We start from the raw sequence: 17971 nt of genomic DNA, 5'->3' as shown, positions 1-17971 counted from the left end.
GTCTCATCCTGTACAGAAATCAAGAAGGAACAGTGGAAGACCCCACTGGTCAAACTTAAGAGAAATGTGAGAGCCATCAGTTAAGAGGCTGCTTGTGCAGCTTCTGCACACAAAGTGTGTGGTGTGCAGGAAAGCAAGGGCTGGCAGAAAGGAACATTCATCCTGGTGAAGGTCTTGGCTAGATGAAAGATCTATAAAGTTGGTGTCCTTCTGCTACTGTTTATCAGAAACTTTCAGTTTATTCTATCTAGTCAATGTGAATATATATTTTTTCCTGTACAAAATAATTTTCTCTAGTACTCCAACCACTATGCTAGGAACTGAAGGAGAAAAGAGACAACAGAAAAAAAAAACCCACACTTTTAGAATGGCAAAGTCATCTCTTTACATTGCCTTCACCACTGAATGAACTGTCTTAGCAGATTAAAGTGATGCAGTTTGTATTGCTGCCATCCCTGAACTCATCACATTTGCTCTTATACACAAGGCACTGAAGCATACCATCTTTTTAAAAAGCAGTAGAAGGTGGGCTGTGCCTTTTCGAGCCACCAAAGAAAGCTCTCAGCTTTATTCAGGAGGTGACATTCAGGGTAGCTTTAAGCCTCCCTGAGGCTGCCCGAACCTGCAAACAGGCATAGATGTGCAACAAGCACTACTCCTGCCAGTCTGAGCTGCTAGTGGGGACACATCCTATAGAATTGTCCTCACTGTGATTGATCCTCATGCTGAAAAACCATGCCACGGGGTATATTAACATCTCCTGTGTATGAATGGGCACAGCACTCTGTAGTGCCAGAGCTTCACTTCAGCTCTTGATGAGAAGGGATAATAATACCGAGGCACTGAAGGATTTCTCCCCTGCTGGGTGACAGGGAGCAGATGGTCAGTGCTCACAAGAGAGAAGGGGCACGAGCTCATGTTCCTGGTTAATCTATGTGTTCAAAGATATCCAGTTTGCGCAGCTTTGTGTTTCATTTCAAATCCTGTCCAGCTGGCATTTGGTTTCATTTGCAACATTACAAGGTGCACATGAATACAAGTAACCACAGGAGATCAGTGAACACATATGCACAAAATATAGAGCATCAGATTTTGGCTATGTTCAATATTTTATTGCACAGATTAAAGAAATCATAGTCCAGACACACTGAGGGCCATTCTAATAGAGATTTCAGATGGAATTATGAGCATTCAGAATATTTCTGGAAGACAGACATGTTTCTAGAAAGCCAATGGGACTGGAATTTAAACATTTAAAATATCTGACCACTGTGCAGCAAAAACAGCACCATCCAGTGCAGCCAGAAGATGGTTTCAAAGTACTCTTCGCTCTCCACTCCTTGACCAAATATTCCTTACAGTATCATGCAGGTTGTTGCCAAGGAAGTTATTGATAAAGTTCAGTGTAAGTAAGAAATTCAACAGCTGTTGATCTGCTGCTCCGCTGGACTGATACTTGGGTAGTACCTGTTTAATGACCTGCTCATTCACTGAACTCTGATATCAGGCCTGCCTCAGTAACTTGAGATCTTGGAGATTCCTCCTGATCCCTCACCTTCTTCCAACAAATTTCTAGCTTCCTGCCTTCCATAGCATGGTCCCTCAGCTAATTTCACTCTTTCCTCACAAAAATTCTCCCATCTTCCTATCCTGTTTTCTCCCCTGTCCACAGACACAGTTCGGCTATTGACAGGACATTCAATCCTTCTACTTTATTCAGTGAGTAGTACTTGAATTATCAAGGTAGAGGTTGGTTAATACAGAAAAGACTTCTGTCTAAGCTGCCATTCAAATTTTTGACACCGTGTTACCTGAACTAGATGTTTTCAAAAGTCATTTTGCACTCTGTCAAAAAGCTTTCACCCATATTTCACCCTATCAGAAAGACAATGACACTGTTTAATATCTGCTGTTGAGAGACATCCAAGAGGTGCTTCTTCTAAATCTTCTCCTTTGCCATGTACCCAAATGCTTACAGATAAGAATCAGTTTGGAAATCATGACAGATATTGTCTAAGCATAAAATGGAGGGGGGGGGGGGGGGGGGGGGGGATTTTGCGATTTTGCTTGCTCCTCTTCACTGCATAATTCAAGTCTAGATTTTCAAAGATTCTCAACTCTAAGCAGCCAAAATGCCTCTTCACAATGTGAGAAGACTGTGTACTTGTGTCTAATTGTTGTGACAAAACTGTAACAGCAAAATTTTAAGATCTGACTTGCTTCTTTGGTACAAATTTTTGCATCTTATAAGAGAGAAAAATCTCTCATTACCCAACTAACGTGATTAAATATAAGCGCGCATGTGTGTAAGTGTATACAATAAAATGTATACACTGATCACAGTAAAAACATCCTGTTTTCATTACTATCGAAAGCCAAATTGAACTTCTTGTAGGAAAAAAAAAAACAGTTTATGCCATAAGAGTCCAACCTTTTGTCTTGCCTGGACTGCACTAAATGAAGAGGAATTGTTTAAGGCCGCTTATTATGTTTATCACTCCAAAAGTAATGCCTCCCACTTATATAGAAACTACAACAGATACAATGAGCACAACAACACTACTTGGTAGTGCAAAGCCTCAGCTACAAAGCACAGTCACCACCATTAGCTAAGCATAGCATTTGATGAAACCATGATGAACAAGAGCCTGCATGCCATGCTTGTAACAACCTGCCCTGCAGAGGTGACCCCTTGTCACCACTACTGAAATGCACCACCTACCACCTCACTGTGCTCACAAGCACTCCTTGATCTCCATAAACATTCAGCATGCATCAGTGAATGTCACTGAGTGCCATTTTTTTCTGCGTTGTGAAGAATTCAATGCCACACCTTTGCTTCATACGCATTCTCATATCAGACACCACTAGATCAGACTGCCCCTCTGCTGCCATCTGTCTCATGGCAACAAAATGTAATGGAATATCAGTGGCGGGAAGGTCCAGCCTTTACTGCTACTCCACCAACATTCACCTCTGATGTAATGGGCCAGCATCATAAAATATGAAGCATTACATTCAGAGAAGCCCTCATTAAATAGATATATTATTGTTAATATGCATATACAACAAAGCCTATTTTAATTTTAATTAATTAATTTATATATATATATATATTTATAATTAAAACTCTTCCATGACAGATGTCACGGGGCAGGGGGCAGCTGCCCTGTGGGCTATGCTGGGTCGCATGCAGCCCACGAGTGTAAGTTGGTCCTGGCTGATTTATTCCTAACACCAATCCATTCTCACGTTCTATAATCAAGCAAAATCTCTAAAAGCTTTTTTAAAAGTCTATTCACGCTTGTTTGTCCTCTAAGCTGTGTTTCTGGTGAATAATTTTGTGGAAGGAAATAATGATTGCTTGGGAAAAAAAAAAATACCTAAAAGATTTCCTTTGGGCTGGAGACATCATGTAATTTAAGTACAGCTTGAGGCTGTCCCAGATTTGGTGATGTTGAGGTACTCAAGCAGCCAACCATGCCAAGAGCTTCTGTTTACTGAAGGAGACTAATTGTATGAAGTTAACAGAGAAAGCAAAAGGTCAAGGCCAAAGGCTAAAAAAGGAGATTTTTAATTTTACTAAAAACCTTTCCAACTGGAAAAAATGAGGTTGAAGGGTAAAAGGGGGCATTCTGAACCTCCTTGTTAACATTTTACTCATGAGACATTTCTGCAAATATGGCAGGTGGATTGAGACAAGACTTCTCTGATGTCTGTGGGAGGAATCATACTTCGATTGTGGTTGATGATCACCTCTGCCCTAGTATGACTAGGTTTTGTTTTGTAAGGCAGTCATGGAAAATTGTATGAATTTAGTATTTCATCTTTTCAGTATGAGACCTCTAAACTGGGACTTCTATGTAGTTCAGATATCTAAATCCAAGCAGCTATTGTAGTTATGTCAGATGAAACATGAGCCTAGCAGCTGCTAAACCTCATAGGACACTCTTCTCCATGAGTGGATATTTATCTTTTTTTTATGGTAAACAATAGAGTACATGTCAAAAATTCACATATCCTGAGAATTATACACACATCTGGGACTGCCCTGACCTAAGCACAGTGCCCTGCACTTGGTCTAGTTGCACCTTATTAGGTTTTTATGGGCTCACTTTTCAAGCTTTCAACAAGGGACGGCATCCCTTCTTTCTGTTGTATCCACCATCTTCAGCTTGGTGTCACCAGCAAACCTGCTGAGAGTGCACTTGATCCCATTATCAGAATCGTTGATAAAGATGTTGAAGAGCTCCAGTCTCAAGACAGATGCCTGGAGGACACCACTCTCCACCAGCCTCCACCTGGACATAGAGACACTGACTTCAATGTCTCAATGGCCGCAACAATCCAACCAATTCTTTATTCAGTCTGCATTCGTGGTTGAAGACTTGTGTGACACAAGGAATAGCTCACCGCAGTGCCATCGCAGGTATACACTAGTCTGCTTTCACGCAAAGTGATTAAATTGCTGTCCATTTCCTTATTTTTCATCTCTATCTCCTAATGTGTATCAGCAGATTGCAAGCAGTGTATGCAGAGCATTCCAGCCTATTCTGGTAGTAATGAGAGTGCAGTATAAGATACAAATTACTGTTAGAGGTGGGGAATAAATCATAGGAAGACATGTTTTTCATGGATTGGAAATTTTTATTTATGTTGTGGGTTGTTTTTGTTGTTGTTTTTTTGTTGTTTTTTTTTCTGATTGCTTCATTGCATTTTGCTAACTTCACAAATATTATGACTATGATACAAATGATTAAGTTAATCAAAATGCCTATCCTCCTTAAACAGCTATCTTTCCACAATATATCACCTAGAACGTTATCTCCAGTCACAGCTGAGAACAAATTTAGACATATAACAAGATAAAATCATCATCTAAATTTTCTATTAAACTAAACTATCCTGGGAGGGCTGGCAGACTTCCCAAAATGAGCAATCCATCATCTGCTTTAAATGATATTATTATTTGTGTTTCCACTCTTTACTCCCCTAATCCCATTATTTTTCCCTGCAATCTTTTCACTGCTAAAATAATAATAATTAAAAAGAAGTATGAAAAAAAGAGGCACACGTTTGTGGCCCCATTAATGCTGGAAACAGTCTTCATTTATAGGGATTTTTGGGTACCTCAGCACTTTTAGACCAAAAATACATCTTCATCTTTAAAAGCATCAGCTCATGGTGCATGATTCTGAGGCATGAATCTGATCAAAAAAAGGCATTATGCACCATATGGTTTCCTGCATACCAAAAATGGACCCAATCGTTGCTGATCTGAGACATGATCAAAGAGAAGATAACCTGTGTTGACCTTGTGCAGCTACTGGAAAGTTTGAAAAGTTTTCTGCTGTTTGAAGACATATAAGAAAATATGAATACAAGAATTATTTCCACACAGCCTGGCAAAAAATACTTTGTTCAGCTTTAACACACCATCATCCACTAGCAGAGAACACCAGTAGTAATGTTCATAAGAAGCCAAGACAAATAATTTCATTACTCTGTGACCCAGGCCCACATCCATCACTGAGGTCTTAGACTAATTTAAATAGGCACTGAATCATTCTAAAGATCTGATGCATCTAATTAAACAGTTGCAACGATGGCCTCAGAAGAAAGAAAAATCTCCGCACTATTATTACCCCCACCACAAGTGTAGATAGTGGGTACTGTGTGACAGGGCCTCAAATGCCCTCCTTGTCAAGAGTAGCAATTTTGGCTCACACAGGCAGCTGAAGGATGCAAGACCTCTTATACCTGCAGTCTGACACACAGTTTGAATACTGCCTTGTCAGCCTCCTGAACGCTGGGTTTGCACAGTTGACTTCTGAATGGTGTAAGATTGGCTTAGCTTTATTTCTACCAGAAAATTTTTAAGAGTTTTTTGGGTTTTTTTTTTTTTTTTTTTTTTTTTTTTTTTTTTTTTTTTGTTATGGGTTTTAAAAAATGCAAGAGCTTTTCTCCCCACAGAAACATATTGCGTTTGGCTGGCATGATGAAAGCACAGGGATAAAGTACCAAACATACAAAATAAAACAGGAGTATTTTCTTCTTCCTTTGAAAAGTGCTTTGTTTGTGTTCACCTCTGAGAAAGTCATCTATATTTCTTTTGCTTGCAGAACAAACAAACCACAAAGCACAAAACTGCCCCAACTATAAAGGCCTGTGCTATTAAAAGCTCTACAGAGGTCTGAATAGTGAAAGAATCTTTATGATGTCTGCAGCATTTCAGATAAAACATTGTTACTTCCGTGTCTTTTCATGTCCCAGCTTTCTAAAACTGAACTAAAATAGCTTCATATATTACTGGGTTGGGATTTTTTTGTTTGTTTGTTTGATTGTTTTTCATTGAAATGAACTCCTCTGAAAGCATGAAGACTATTGATACACTGACCTCCCTTTGGTATGGGGATTTCCAGGACTAACAGAATATGTCATATCTGAAGACCTGACTGGCTCAGGGGTAATTTAACAGTGACAAGTACTGCAACCTATGATCTGTAAGCAATAACACAAAGTAGAAACAGCAAATAATCATGGATCCTAAAGGTTAGCCATCATTCAGAACCAGATTAAGTAATGATGACTCAAAGCCAAACTGCGCTGTGTATTCAATCTACTAATGTGCAAAGGACAAAAGAGAAAAATCCCCCAAAACTGAGCCAGCAATAAGTGGTCATGCTTAACTATGGAGTAAAATGCGTGACAGAAGCATAGAAAAAAAAATATTTCAATGGGAGGTGCAAAACCATTCAAAGAAGTGAATTCCAGAGTGACACCATAAGTCTACGATTGTTATAAACGCCTACTTGAAGTTCCAATGAACTCTGCTCACTTGACAGGCAAACGCGTTAGATCTCAAGAAGGAAATCATTAAAAAAGCAGAGCAGCCATTTCATCTGAAAGAAATCAGTGAAAAAATAATAATTTTGGGACATGACCACATCAGAACAGTCTGCCCTCTTCATACTTCAAGGCAAGAAACATATTTATTTAAAAATCTTATCTGAGTACTCTAGCTTTGTTAGAGATAAGAAATTAACACACATTAGGAAGCATGAAATTGTCTCTATGTTACAAGCCAAAGTAAAGAAAAAGGCTTTCCTTCAGATCCTCAAGGTCAATCTGTGCTTCTAGCAAAAAAAACCAAAAAAGGTAAAAAAAAGGTAAAAAAAAAAAAGAAGAAGAAGAAGAAGGAGAAAAGATAAAGAAAAATCTCCTCTCTGCCTTCTGAAGCAGAAATCTTCCCTTTATGATGCTTCTGGGTTCTCAGGGATATGCACCTACTCCAAGGAGAGAGATCACCTCTTAGAGCAGCCATCAGAAATCATTTACCAGCTGAAGTTTCAAACTCCAAGTTAGTAATGCAAAGTGGCAATGTGAACGACTTTCTGCACTGTCCTAATTACGCTCCCAAATCTGACGGCAGGCAAAAATCACCTTCTTTCAGACCAGCGTCAAGATAAAATGCAATGTTTCTAATATACCATGAAGAGCTGTTATCTTATGCACTCACTGATAGACATGTCATCTTCCTGACCAACCACACCCTGCTGGCACACAGGTGCTCTGGAAGGGGTCCTTCCTCATTTCCTTGGGCAGTTTCTGATTTAAAATTGGGTAAAATACAGAGATTGCGCTGGGAGCTGGAACCAACAACAGGTGTATACACTTCTTGCACTGCTTACAGACTTTTTACATGGACCCAGAAAGCTTAATATGCAGTACCAGCCTCAAAGCTTGAGCAGTCATTAGAAAATCATAGGATCATAAAATTGAGTTGTAAGGAACCCTGTAAGGTCATATAGTCCAATTCTCTTGCAATGAACTGGGGCAAAATGCAGAATTTATCACCTTTATTTGCACTTGGTGAAATGGTTTTTATTCCAGGCAAGCACTACCCAACCAGAAAGGCCAGAACTGTAGTCAAGTCCTGGCAATACACAACTGTATTATCAGAGAAATGGCGACCTATTCACCCCAGTTGTCAAGCCACTTGTAGGTTGAACCTGGTTATGGGCATAGGATTTCTGTTCTTTGAGCACTCCTAAGCCACAAGCACAATACCCTTTTTTGAGGACAGCTGTGAGGGGATATTACACTGAGGCAGCAGATGCAACAACGAAGGTACTTCATTTAGATGCCTCACAGAATTCTTACATCTGATATCCCAAGAAAAGATAAGGCAGCCCCTTATTGCTCATTATTAGAGGCTTAGCTTCCAAAAAGGCTCGGTCCTAAGTATGTAACATTCACAAATGCCACTTACACTTCTTCCCCTAAAGCATGCTGACTGGTGTAAATCCTGCTGTTCCCCCATACATTGCACAGGGACCTTCAGTTCCCAATTAGGTGAGATGATTGGTGGGGGGGGGGGGTATCCCTACAGAGAGTGCTACTGAAAAAGCACAAACTGCTCAATGAAAATCTGTACAGTTCATGGCATGAAGATTCCTAAAGGGTGAATTAATTCAAATCTTATGCATGAATAACTTGCTTTTACTACCTTTGATCATTCGTCTTGTAAATAGCATCGCTTCTGACTTCTGAGATGAAAGCGTGCAAACATTTCTAAACAGTCCATTCCACCTGATGTAAATGCTTCAGCAGACACCGAGTTTAAAACACTCTTCTACAATTTGTTTAGACTGTTCTAAGACATTTTGTAGAGTCAAAGCACTATGAGGACATTTCACACATCTGAAAAACGTAATTAACTTCCAGCGACAAAGTAAATCACTAAAAAAATGTTCTCCTTCTCTTAGTTTCATTGAGTTCTCCAATGTACTACATCTACACTGCTAATTACTAACATCATTTTCAAGCATAATTAATGTTTTTAGACACATCCAGCTGCTAATTCTATCACCAAGTTCTTCTCATTAACAGTATCTATAAAGGTAATTTCAAATATAGAATTAAGTGGAAGGTCTTAACAGCTTCTGAGTGTGCGTCCTTGATATTCTTAGCTGCAGAAAGGAAATCACTGATAGGGACAGCATCAGTTACATTGGAAAAACAAAAAAGCACCTAACTGGCTGTAAGCAGAGCCATATAAGAAAGCTCCTTTAAGCCAGTAGTCCCTATGATCCTCCCTTTCATTCAAAAATGCTATTTTTGTGCAGACCGTTTTGCTTTCACAATAGCAGGGTTTAGCAATTTGTCATGTAACCATCCTGATAAGAATGCTACGGTTTGAATATTTGCTGTGAATCTTTCGGAGTGATAAATGAAAGATAATAACCCCTTGATCAATGTAATGTTTATTTATTCATCTGGGAACATGGTGAGGATACCACAGGCAACAACGCCGCCTGGAGAACACGGATTTCACATAAACTGTTCTGGCAGAAACACGCATTTAAATAATCAACCAAATCACCACCTCGCTATTTCTATCTTAAAAGAAAAATAGTAAACAAACAAAAAGAGAACTGAAACGTAAGACCTCAACAAATGAGCAGTCCAGAAGTTAAGCTATTTGGATGTCTATACCAGCCTCAACACCTGTCCCTGTTTGCAAAAGTAGCAACACTCAGCACTGATGATGCAACGTCCATCTACAAATGGACTGACTGTACTTGTACCATGAGACCTCCCCATGGATGCAGTCAGTTTGTCCCATCAGCAGCAGTGTGACATCCTGCAAAGTGCTACACGAAGACGTGAAGTTAGCGTGAAGTGACTGACCAAACTACAGCATAAATCAAGCAGGTTTTTCCATTTAGTGCTAACATTTTGGTGTAGAATCCAGGCAGAAGTGACTGGGGCAGGATGCAGTTTAATGTAAACCATTTGAAGTGAAAGGTGTGATTTTGCCTAGTGAGATCTCCCCTTCACAGTCCAGCTCACAGACAGAGTCGGTGGCAACCTCGGGGTCGGGGGAGATCTGGGACATCCTATCAAAAGGGTCCTCTCGGTTCTCCTCACAGTCAACCACATTTGGGATCATGTTCACATAAGCAGTCACTATCTCCTTATGGAAAAGGGTGTCCTGGTTGTATGAGATGAGCTCATTGCTTATATTAACAGTCTCCACTGGAGTGCTCGAGCAAAACTGGCCGCATCCCAGGAGGTTGGAGAAGACCTTCCTGAAGTCAGCATTGAAGGCATAGATGATGGGGTTGAGGGAGGAGTTGGCCCATCCAAACCAGACAAAGATGTCGAAGGTGGTTTCGCTGACACACGGGAGCCCAGCCCGGGGGTCACTGGGTGGGCTCTCGCAGAAGGGCACCATGCAGTTCAGAATGAAGAAGGGCAGCCAGCAGCAGACAAAGACGCCCATGATGATGGAGAGAGTCTTCAGCACTTTGGTTTCTTTCCTGATGGAGGACTTGAGGCTGGTATGATGGTGGCAGTCAACGTGGTTGCTGCGGCAGCTCTGCGCGTGCTCGGCTGCCCGCTCCAGCGAGGAGATGCGACGGATCTGCACCTGGGCAATGCGGTAGATCCGTGTGTAGGTGACAATCATGATAGCCACTGGGATGTAAAAACTGATCAGGGAGGAGGAAATAGCATAAGTCCTGTTGAGGCTGGAGTCGCAACTCTCCGATGGCCCAGGGACAGTGCTGTTGCTGCCATAGGTGCCATCAGAGGGCATCATTGCTGCCAGGGCCACCCATGTGGTGCTCATGTCCTCAGCCCAGGTGGTGAAAGCACCCGCTGCCTCCCAGCCTGTACCAAACCCATCGTCAATGTTCCCAGTGGCAGCAGCAGCATCCCCACCTCTGTGCCAGTTGAGCTGGACTGGGATGAAGGAGATAAGCACAGACAGAGCCCAGGCCACTCCGATCATCACTAGGGCCAGCCGTTGGGTCATCTTCCTCTCGTACCGGAAAGGGCTGGAAATAGCCCAGTACCTGTCCACGCTAATCACGCACAGGTTAAGGATGGAGGCCGTGGAGCACATGATATCAAAGGCCACCCAGATGTTGCAGAAAGCCCCGAAGGGCCAGTACCCGGCCACCTCAGCCACCGCCTTCCAGGGCATAACCAGCAGAGCCACCAGCAGGTCCGAGACGGCCAGCGACACGATGAAGATGTTGGTGACCTTGCTCCGCAGGTGCCGGTAGCGGACGATGGCCGCGCACACCAGCACGTTCCCAAACAGGGTCCAGAGGATAAGCAAGGCGAGCAAGCTGCCCGCCGCCACCTGCGCAGCCCCGGGGGCTCCCGCCTGCCCCCTCGCTCCGCCGGGGGGTCCCGCCTGGGGCGGCAGAGGGCTGCGGCCGCCCCGCAGCATGGCTGGCGGCTCCCGGCGGCAGCGGGGCGGCGGCGGCGGCGGCCGGGGAGCGCCGAGCATCCAGCGCCGCCCCGCCGCCCGGCCCCATGGGGCCGCTGCCCCCCCGCCCCGCCGCCACCCCTGCTCGCTGCCCCCCGCCCCGGCGGTCCGCAGCCCCCGGCCCGCGCTCACCGCTCGGCGCGCCCCTTCCTGGCCGCTCCGCTCAGCTCGGCGCTGCTCGACGTGCCCGCTTCGACGCCGGCTCCGCCCGCACCGCGCTCAGCGGAGCTCCTCTCTCCCCGCTCCTCTCACTTCGCTCCCCGCTCCCCGGGCCGGCCCCCGCCGCCCTCTGAGCATGCTCGCTACCGGGGACTCCCCGTCCGGTCCGGCGGAGGACGGAGTGGCAAAGCGAGTCCTAAAGCGTATTCGGGTCGTCAGTGCAGATGTGGTCTCGTTGAGCGCGGTCCCACCGAAGGGAACGGGGAAACGTGACCCAGTCGTGGGGCTGGCGGGGCTGGAAGGGGCCGTGGAGAAAGGGGTGGGCGGGTTTCTCCGGGCGTCCGAGGTTTGACACAGGGAAAGAAGCCGGCAAAGGACTCCCGAGTTTCGTTCGTCGCGTCTCTTCCGTGGGATGCATCGTTCGTCTCCTCAGGGCTCGGCGCAACCAGCAAACGGACCCTCAGCAAGAAAGAAGCAGACACGGTGCGATTGGACTCACCGTGAGCTGGTATAACGCCTATGTTTCAAACATAGTGCAGTAACTTGTATTTAAAATACCTTTATTTTCTTTACAAAATATTGTAACCCTTTAAAAGGACCGGAGCCATCCCTGACTGAGCATCACGTTTGGGACGCACGGGTCAGGAACGGCTGCCCCTCCGCTGCGGGTAGGACCGGGCAGGACCCTTAGAGACCTCCTGGATCCGGCGTGACACAAGTGAGGATGCAGCGTCAGTGTTGCTACATGCTGAAAAAACAGAAGCTCAGCAACCATTTAGGCAATTTTCTAAAAGAAAAACTGGAGCTCCACTTGAGCTCATGCTAAAGAAACTGGCACTGCTCTTGCATGTTTGAGCCGAGTTATATTTAATACTGGAGGGAGACTATAGCTTTTGTCACTGAGCTCTATGCAGCGTGACTAAAGCTGGGATGCTGAGGCGCTGTGCTGCTGGCACAACCCAAGCAGTGACTCCTGAGATGGATGTAAGGAAGGACCAAATCCTGCAGGTATTTGTGCACGTGGCCCCTAAAGACACTGATTCCCAAACATGAACGTTTTGTAGAACAAAAAGTAGACATCTGATTTGCTTGTTTAGCACGCATGCATTGCTTTGGTGGTGCAGAGGTGTGCATAGATATGTAAAAGCACTTATGTATAGTAGAGATAATATGTGTGCATTTCCATGCATACAGTCACTGTGTGTTAGCTATTTGAACATAACACACGCATAGCTTTTGTGCGTGACAACAGCAGTGGCCTGATGATAACATGACAGCACTGAGCTCGGTGGCTCAGCAGCAGTGAGCAGTGGACTGGCTGCCCTCCTCCAGAGGGTCAGACGAGGTGCTCTGACCCATCAAAACAAGAATGGTCTGAGCTTTAAACTGTCAGCATCTGAAGAATGGAGCTGTATTCCACTTTCTGCAGGACCTCCAGAGAGTGACCCAAAGTCGAGAGGAATTTTTGAAGTATATCTGCATGGCCACATCTGGATGTGTCTGGCTCCTGTGTAGCTGAGAATTCAGATGACATAATCCTGTAACCTATATTTTAGCAAATGCTCCTGAGCTCCAGCTACTATGAGGTGGAGTGAGATACCGAGGTCAGACTGCATGGGGCTCTGAGCAGCCCGATCCAGCTGTAGATGTCTCTGTTCGTTGCAGGAGAGTTGGACCAGATGGTCATTAATGGCCCCTTCTTCTAACAATCCTATGATTCTATGATGCTTCTATGAAGTTGTCATCAGAGAAGTTGTCTCACCTACTGGATCCATGGGCTTATGGAAGTTCAGTCTGTAGTGGTGACCCAACACTGTGCACACTTTGAACTCATTCCAAGCCACACCAATGCACCAGGCATTCACAATACCTCCAGTGCAGCAGACAAAGCTGCTGGTTTGCGTGCCATGGCAATTGGTTCAGCAGTGGAGGGGGCAAAGGGAGAAAAGACAGCAGTTGCACTGTATATAGTCCATGATTGGAAGCAGAACTGGGCCCAGAGCCATATTTTAATGGGGACAGTTACAGATGTTGTAGTATCTCACCCATTTCATCAACATCTTTTAAGCCTGTGATAAAATCCTTTAACATTTATAGGTTACAAGCATCTTTTTTTTTTTTTTTTACTTCTGTAGGCAGTTTGCATATAAATATCATTTTAAGAGTGTCCATTAAAACCACAGCTGTCACTTGCTGAGAGATTTGGGGTGGTTTTTTTTCATCCTGCTATCATCTTTGTAATGGCTTTGTGCTTTTCCTACAGAGCTTCATCTCGTTTCTCCCTTTTTATTTTATTCACCTGTTAGAATCCTCTCACAGCTGGCAGATTGGAAGTAATGGAATTTAACTGCTATTGCAGTGCTTCTGAGGGGAAAAAACACACCACATTTTGCAGTTCCCGTTTCTTGAGAAGTGTGTTTTCCCGCTTCTCTTTCCTTTCCTTGCAACTCAGTTTACTTCCAATTTAAAATATAGAAACTCACTGTTCTGAACAAAGACATTCGTTCAAAAGCAGGTGATGTTTCCAAATTAGCACATTCTCACTTAAGAGATACTTAGTGAAAAGAGATCAAATCTAATTAATGCCAGAAGGAAGGTCAAACCTATAGATGTAGACGTACTGCTAAGGGCTGGGATACAAAAGCTCCTCACCAGGCAGCTCTGAACAATTAGGTTCCAAGTCAGGCAAGGTGCCTAGAAGTCACAGAATCATTAAGGTTGGAAAAGACCATAAGATTATCCAATCCAACCATCAGTCTATCCCCACCATGCCCACTGACCACGTCCCTCAGTGCCACATCTCCACGTTTCTTTAACACCTCCAGGGATGATGACTCCACCACCTCCCTGTGCCAGTGCCCAGTCACTGTTTCTGAGAAGAACTTTTTCCTGACATCCCACCTGAAGTCACTGCATGTGAAGCCATATTAGTGAGGCAACTGCACTGCTCATAGTTTTGGAGATATGCTCAAGTGGAACTCTGTTTAGTGGACATCTGCTTAAGCTCCATTGATTTCATTCACTGAAGCTGAAGTGCTGCAGAGATATGGACAAAGCTGTGTGAAGATAATTATAGAAAATGTTGAGGAAGGAAGAGGAGAGGACTGATGTCATCAATTTGTTCGGCACAGAAAAAATCCTTTAGACTCGGTCCTGTTCTGCTGTATATATGTATAGGCAACCGAGTTGTAGAAATTGTCTGGGATACTTCCTGAGCTGAGCAGAGAGAATCAGAAGGGTTCAAAAGAGCTAGAAATGTCTGATGAGTACCTCATCTTTCAGGTAAGGTTTTAAAAGTGCAGTGGCTGGAAACTGAATTGATGGGAAATCAGGGCATAGATAAGGTGCATGGTTTGAACAGTGAGGACAATTAGTAGCTGACGCAATTGATTTAAGATTGTAATGATTTAGCTGTGTTTGAGATCTGAAATTCAAGGCTGAGTGCAATTCTTAATGGTGCTGCCTCCACTCCCCAGCAGCTCATCCTGGCACCAGGCAGGGGTCTGGAGGCTGTGCAGGGAGGAGAGCAATTGCAGGTGATTACAGTTATCCCTTCTGGCTTTAAAACCCATCAGTGTTTTTGTTGACTTGAGACTGTGATGGATAGTGTTAATTAGCCAGGTAAGAGAATAAACAGTCCTCCCAGTACTTCTGTTGATTATTTTTTTTCTTGTGGTGAGTGTGATATAGTTCCCACACAAGTTGTTGATCGTTCTTGCTTGAAGTCATGAAGTAATTGATGTCACCAAAAGAGATTTCCACAGATGTCCTTTTCCTGTTGTTCATACTGACCCTGACAACTTAAACTCATGGTAAAAGATGAAAGATGAATGTCAGTCACAATGGAAATAGAACCTTTGAAATATGTTTTCCTGGTCAACTTAGTTCTTTGTTTGTAATTTCTGTCACATAAAATAATATCTTTTATTATTTAATATCCATAATTATGTTCTAAAAAACTCATATTGATAGTTTCCAAGGGCTACAGAAGGTGCAGATAATACAGCAAGAGATCGCATGGTGAACTACTAAAGATCGGAAGATTTTGAAGCAAGATGAAGAGAAGAAGAAGGTATATTGATTTGTGCAGCGGTAAAATGTGTGTTCTCATTTTGAATGGCATGTGTAAATTGTAGGCTTTTCTTGTTAGTTACTTCTATTGGAACATTTGCTATCAACATCTTTGGATGGTACTCTGCCCACTAACTCTGAGATGGTCTTGCACAAAATGAGCAGTAAAATCCAGTCATTTTTTGAGTAGCATGGAATAGTAATAGTAATAGTAGTTTCAGTGGTGAAAATGGGCTCTGTCCATAATAATACTAGTAGAAAACAAGGATTCAGAGGACAGAGGACCAGTCACTCTGTGTGCTTTTATCACAGATTTGCAGCATTGCAGGTGTTGGAATCCCTCAAGAGATACTGAGTCTAACCTCCCTGATAAAGCAGGTACCCTGCAATAGATAGCAAAGGTAGGCATCCGGATGGGTCTTGAATATCTCCATATCCTTCTCTTACAAGCAGGGCAGCCCTGACTGGTCTGTTAATGTGAAAACATGAGCATCATCCCAGCCTGAGAGAATCTGGGGGCAGGAGAAGTCAGCAGTTGTGTCTTAACCTCCCAAGGAACACAGGTGGCATCTCCTAGGGCTGAATGAGGAACTTACTGCTGCGCTTCCCTTCTCCTGGTTGGCAAGTATGGGATAGAGTGGAGCAGCAGAGGGGAACAGGACCCCCACAGTGGCACAGGGGACAGTGGTGTTCTCACAGCGCTGCAAGTGCTCAGCATAAAACTGCATTGTGAGGTGGCTTTACAGGTGGGCCAACAGTTGGAGGTGATTTAGTAGTGGCTTTGCACTTCTTAAGGGCCATGTAGGACCAGGACTAAACTTTGTAGTTCAGGATTTATTTCAGGGAAGAATTACAGTTACAAATTTAGAAACACAGGTGGTAAGAATGAGCAATTTTTTCACTTTGGGATAATAGCAGTAAATGACTGCTTTTACTTAGTCCTGATTCTTTATTTATTTATTCCTCAAGTAAGCCTGGAAATAAAATGCTCTTATACAAAAAACCTGTCTATTAATCTCAATAGCAGAATATCAGCAACATCAGTAACACTACTGCAGTGAGCCTAAGGACCATATGTGTATGTGCTACTACAGAGCACAGAGCAACTGCTGACAAAGATATCAGTCTGCCAGCACAGGACAGAGCTGTGCTGGGACTGACAAAGTCAAACCTAAGTTTATTCTTTTGTCCATACATGAGACAGCAAAGCTATTTATTCTGAATTGTGAATAGCCATTTGGATAGTGAACAGAGGCATTTCAACCTACAGTATGTCTAGAAATGCAATCCTATTGGCTTATCCTTTTCTAAAACACATAAGGAAAGGCAAAGCAGAAACCCTCACTATTTCAAGCTCCTCTATAGCACCATTGTGACCCCTGTTCTGGATGACATCACTTCAAATCAGAGGAAGAAATATAAAGGTCAAAAATATACGCTCCAATAATTCATGGGAAATAGCTTGAATTCTGCAAGTCATAGCCAACATGGATTGGCGCAGTGTGCAGCTTTGTAACAAAAAGAAGCCTTGGTGTAGGAAAAAGAAGACAAAGAAGAGGAAAGCATTGTGCGGAGCTGAGCCAGGCTGACATCAGTTGTGGCAACTGGTCAGTTGAGGATTCATTTTGGGAATGGCTTTGCTCTCCTCCTCTTTGTTTGAAGGTGTCAGTGAGATCTGAGCTATTAAAGCCAAGAATTCATCCCTATCAACTTCATGTTAGTAAAGTAGTGACTGAACCCAGTGAAATTTTCTTCATGTTATTTTGGCAGGGTTGGCCAATCGGAAATTTCAGATATATTGACTTGCAAGATATGCTAAAGGATTACTTTTGCTTTGGGCATTCAACACAGGTAACTGTATATAGACTTGTCTTCATCAAACATAAAATGTGCATTGATCTGAGAAAAAAGAGTGGCTGTAGGGAACAGCAGGTTGCAAAATGTCAGGGCAGTGAACGAAAACAAGAACAGGAGCTATCCATTGAAATATTGTCTACGTGCTTTCATCAAAGAAAAGGCTGTAGATCAAGTTTTCCAATATTTGGGAATTGTTTGTAACACATTAATGTATTGATTACAATAATTACCTATAATAGGTAAATACCACCTCTGGATCTGAATTTTAATTTCAGAACGCTTTGCAACTACTTACTTCTGCCGCTACGATCCTTCTAGTTAAAAATAACAAGAAAATGCAGTTTATTTTAATACTATTGACTGAGATTTATGACCTGAAAAGTGAGTTTATATTAGGCAGAGCAGCAGCTCTACCTAAAAATAAAAGATAGTTGAGAGAATTGTAGTTGCATGGAAGTTTAACATCCAGTTTTGCTTTGACAAAATAACACAGAGGTCTACGAGGTGGTTTCCTTCCTGGAACAATTGAATCTGTTAATGATGCCTCACTAATATACTTTATTTCAGTGTCTGATCCCCACCTAGTGGCTTACAGATCAT

General features: G+C 43.1%; 1 protein-coding gene across 1 annotated transcript; it reads right to left on the bottom strand.

Annotated features, from left to right (window-relative positions):
• Window positions 1–9234: 9234 nt before the first annotated feature.
• On the bottom strand, window positions 9235–11245 carry DRD5 (dopamine receptor D5). Its single transcript, XM_072335342.1, has one exon. It carries the CDS (start codon window positions 11243–11245, stop codon window positions 9785–9787), a length of 1461 nt encoding a protein of 486 aa, XP_072191443.1. The 3' UTR covers window positions 9235–9784.
• Between the last annotated feature and the right edge of the window lie 6726 nt (window positions 11246–17971).

Source organism: Excalfactoria chinensis, chromosome 4, assembly GCF_039878825.1.
Source record: "Excalfactoria chinensis isolate bCotChi1 chromosome 4, bCotChi1.hap2, whole genome shotgun sequence".
Classification (NCBI taxonomy): Eukaryota; Metazoa; Chordata; class Aves; order Galliformes; family Phasianidae; genus Excalfactoria; species Excalfactoria chinensis.
This window is presented reverse-complemented; position numbering and strand designations above follow the sequence as displayed.

Excerpts from the sequence above, each read along its gene's own strand:
- DRD5 (XM_072335342.1), bottom strand. The coding sequence starts at position 11,245 with ATGCTGCGGGGCGGCCGCAGCCCTCTGCCGCCCCAGGCGGGACCCCCC.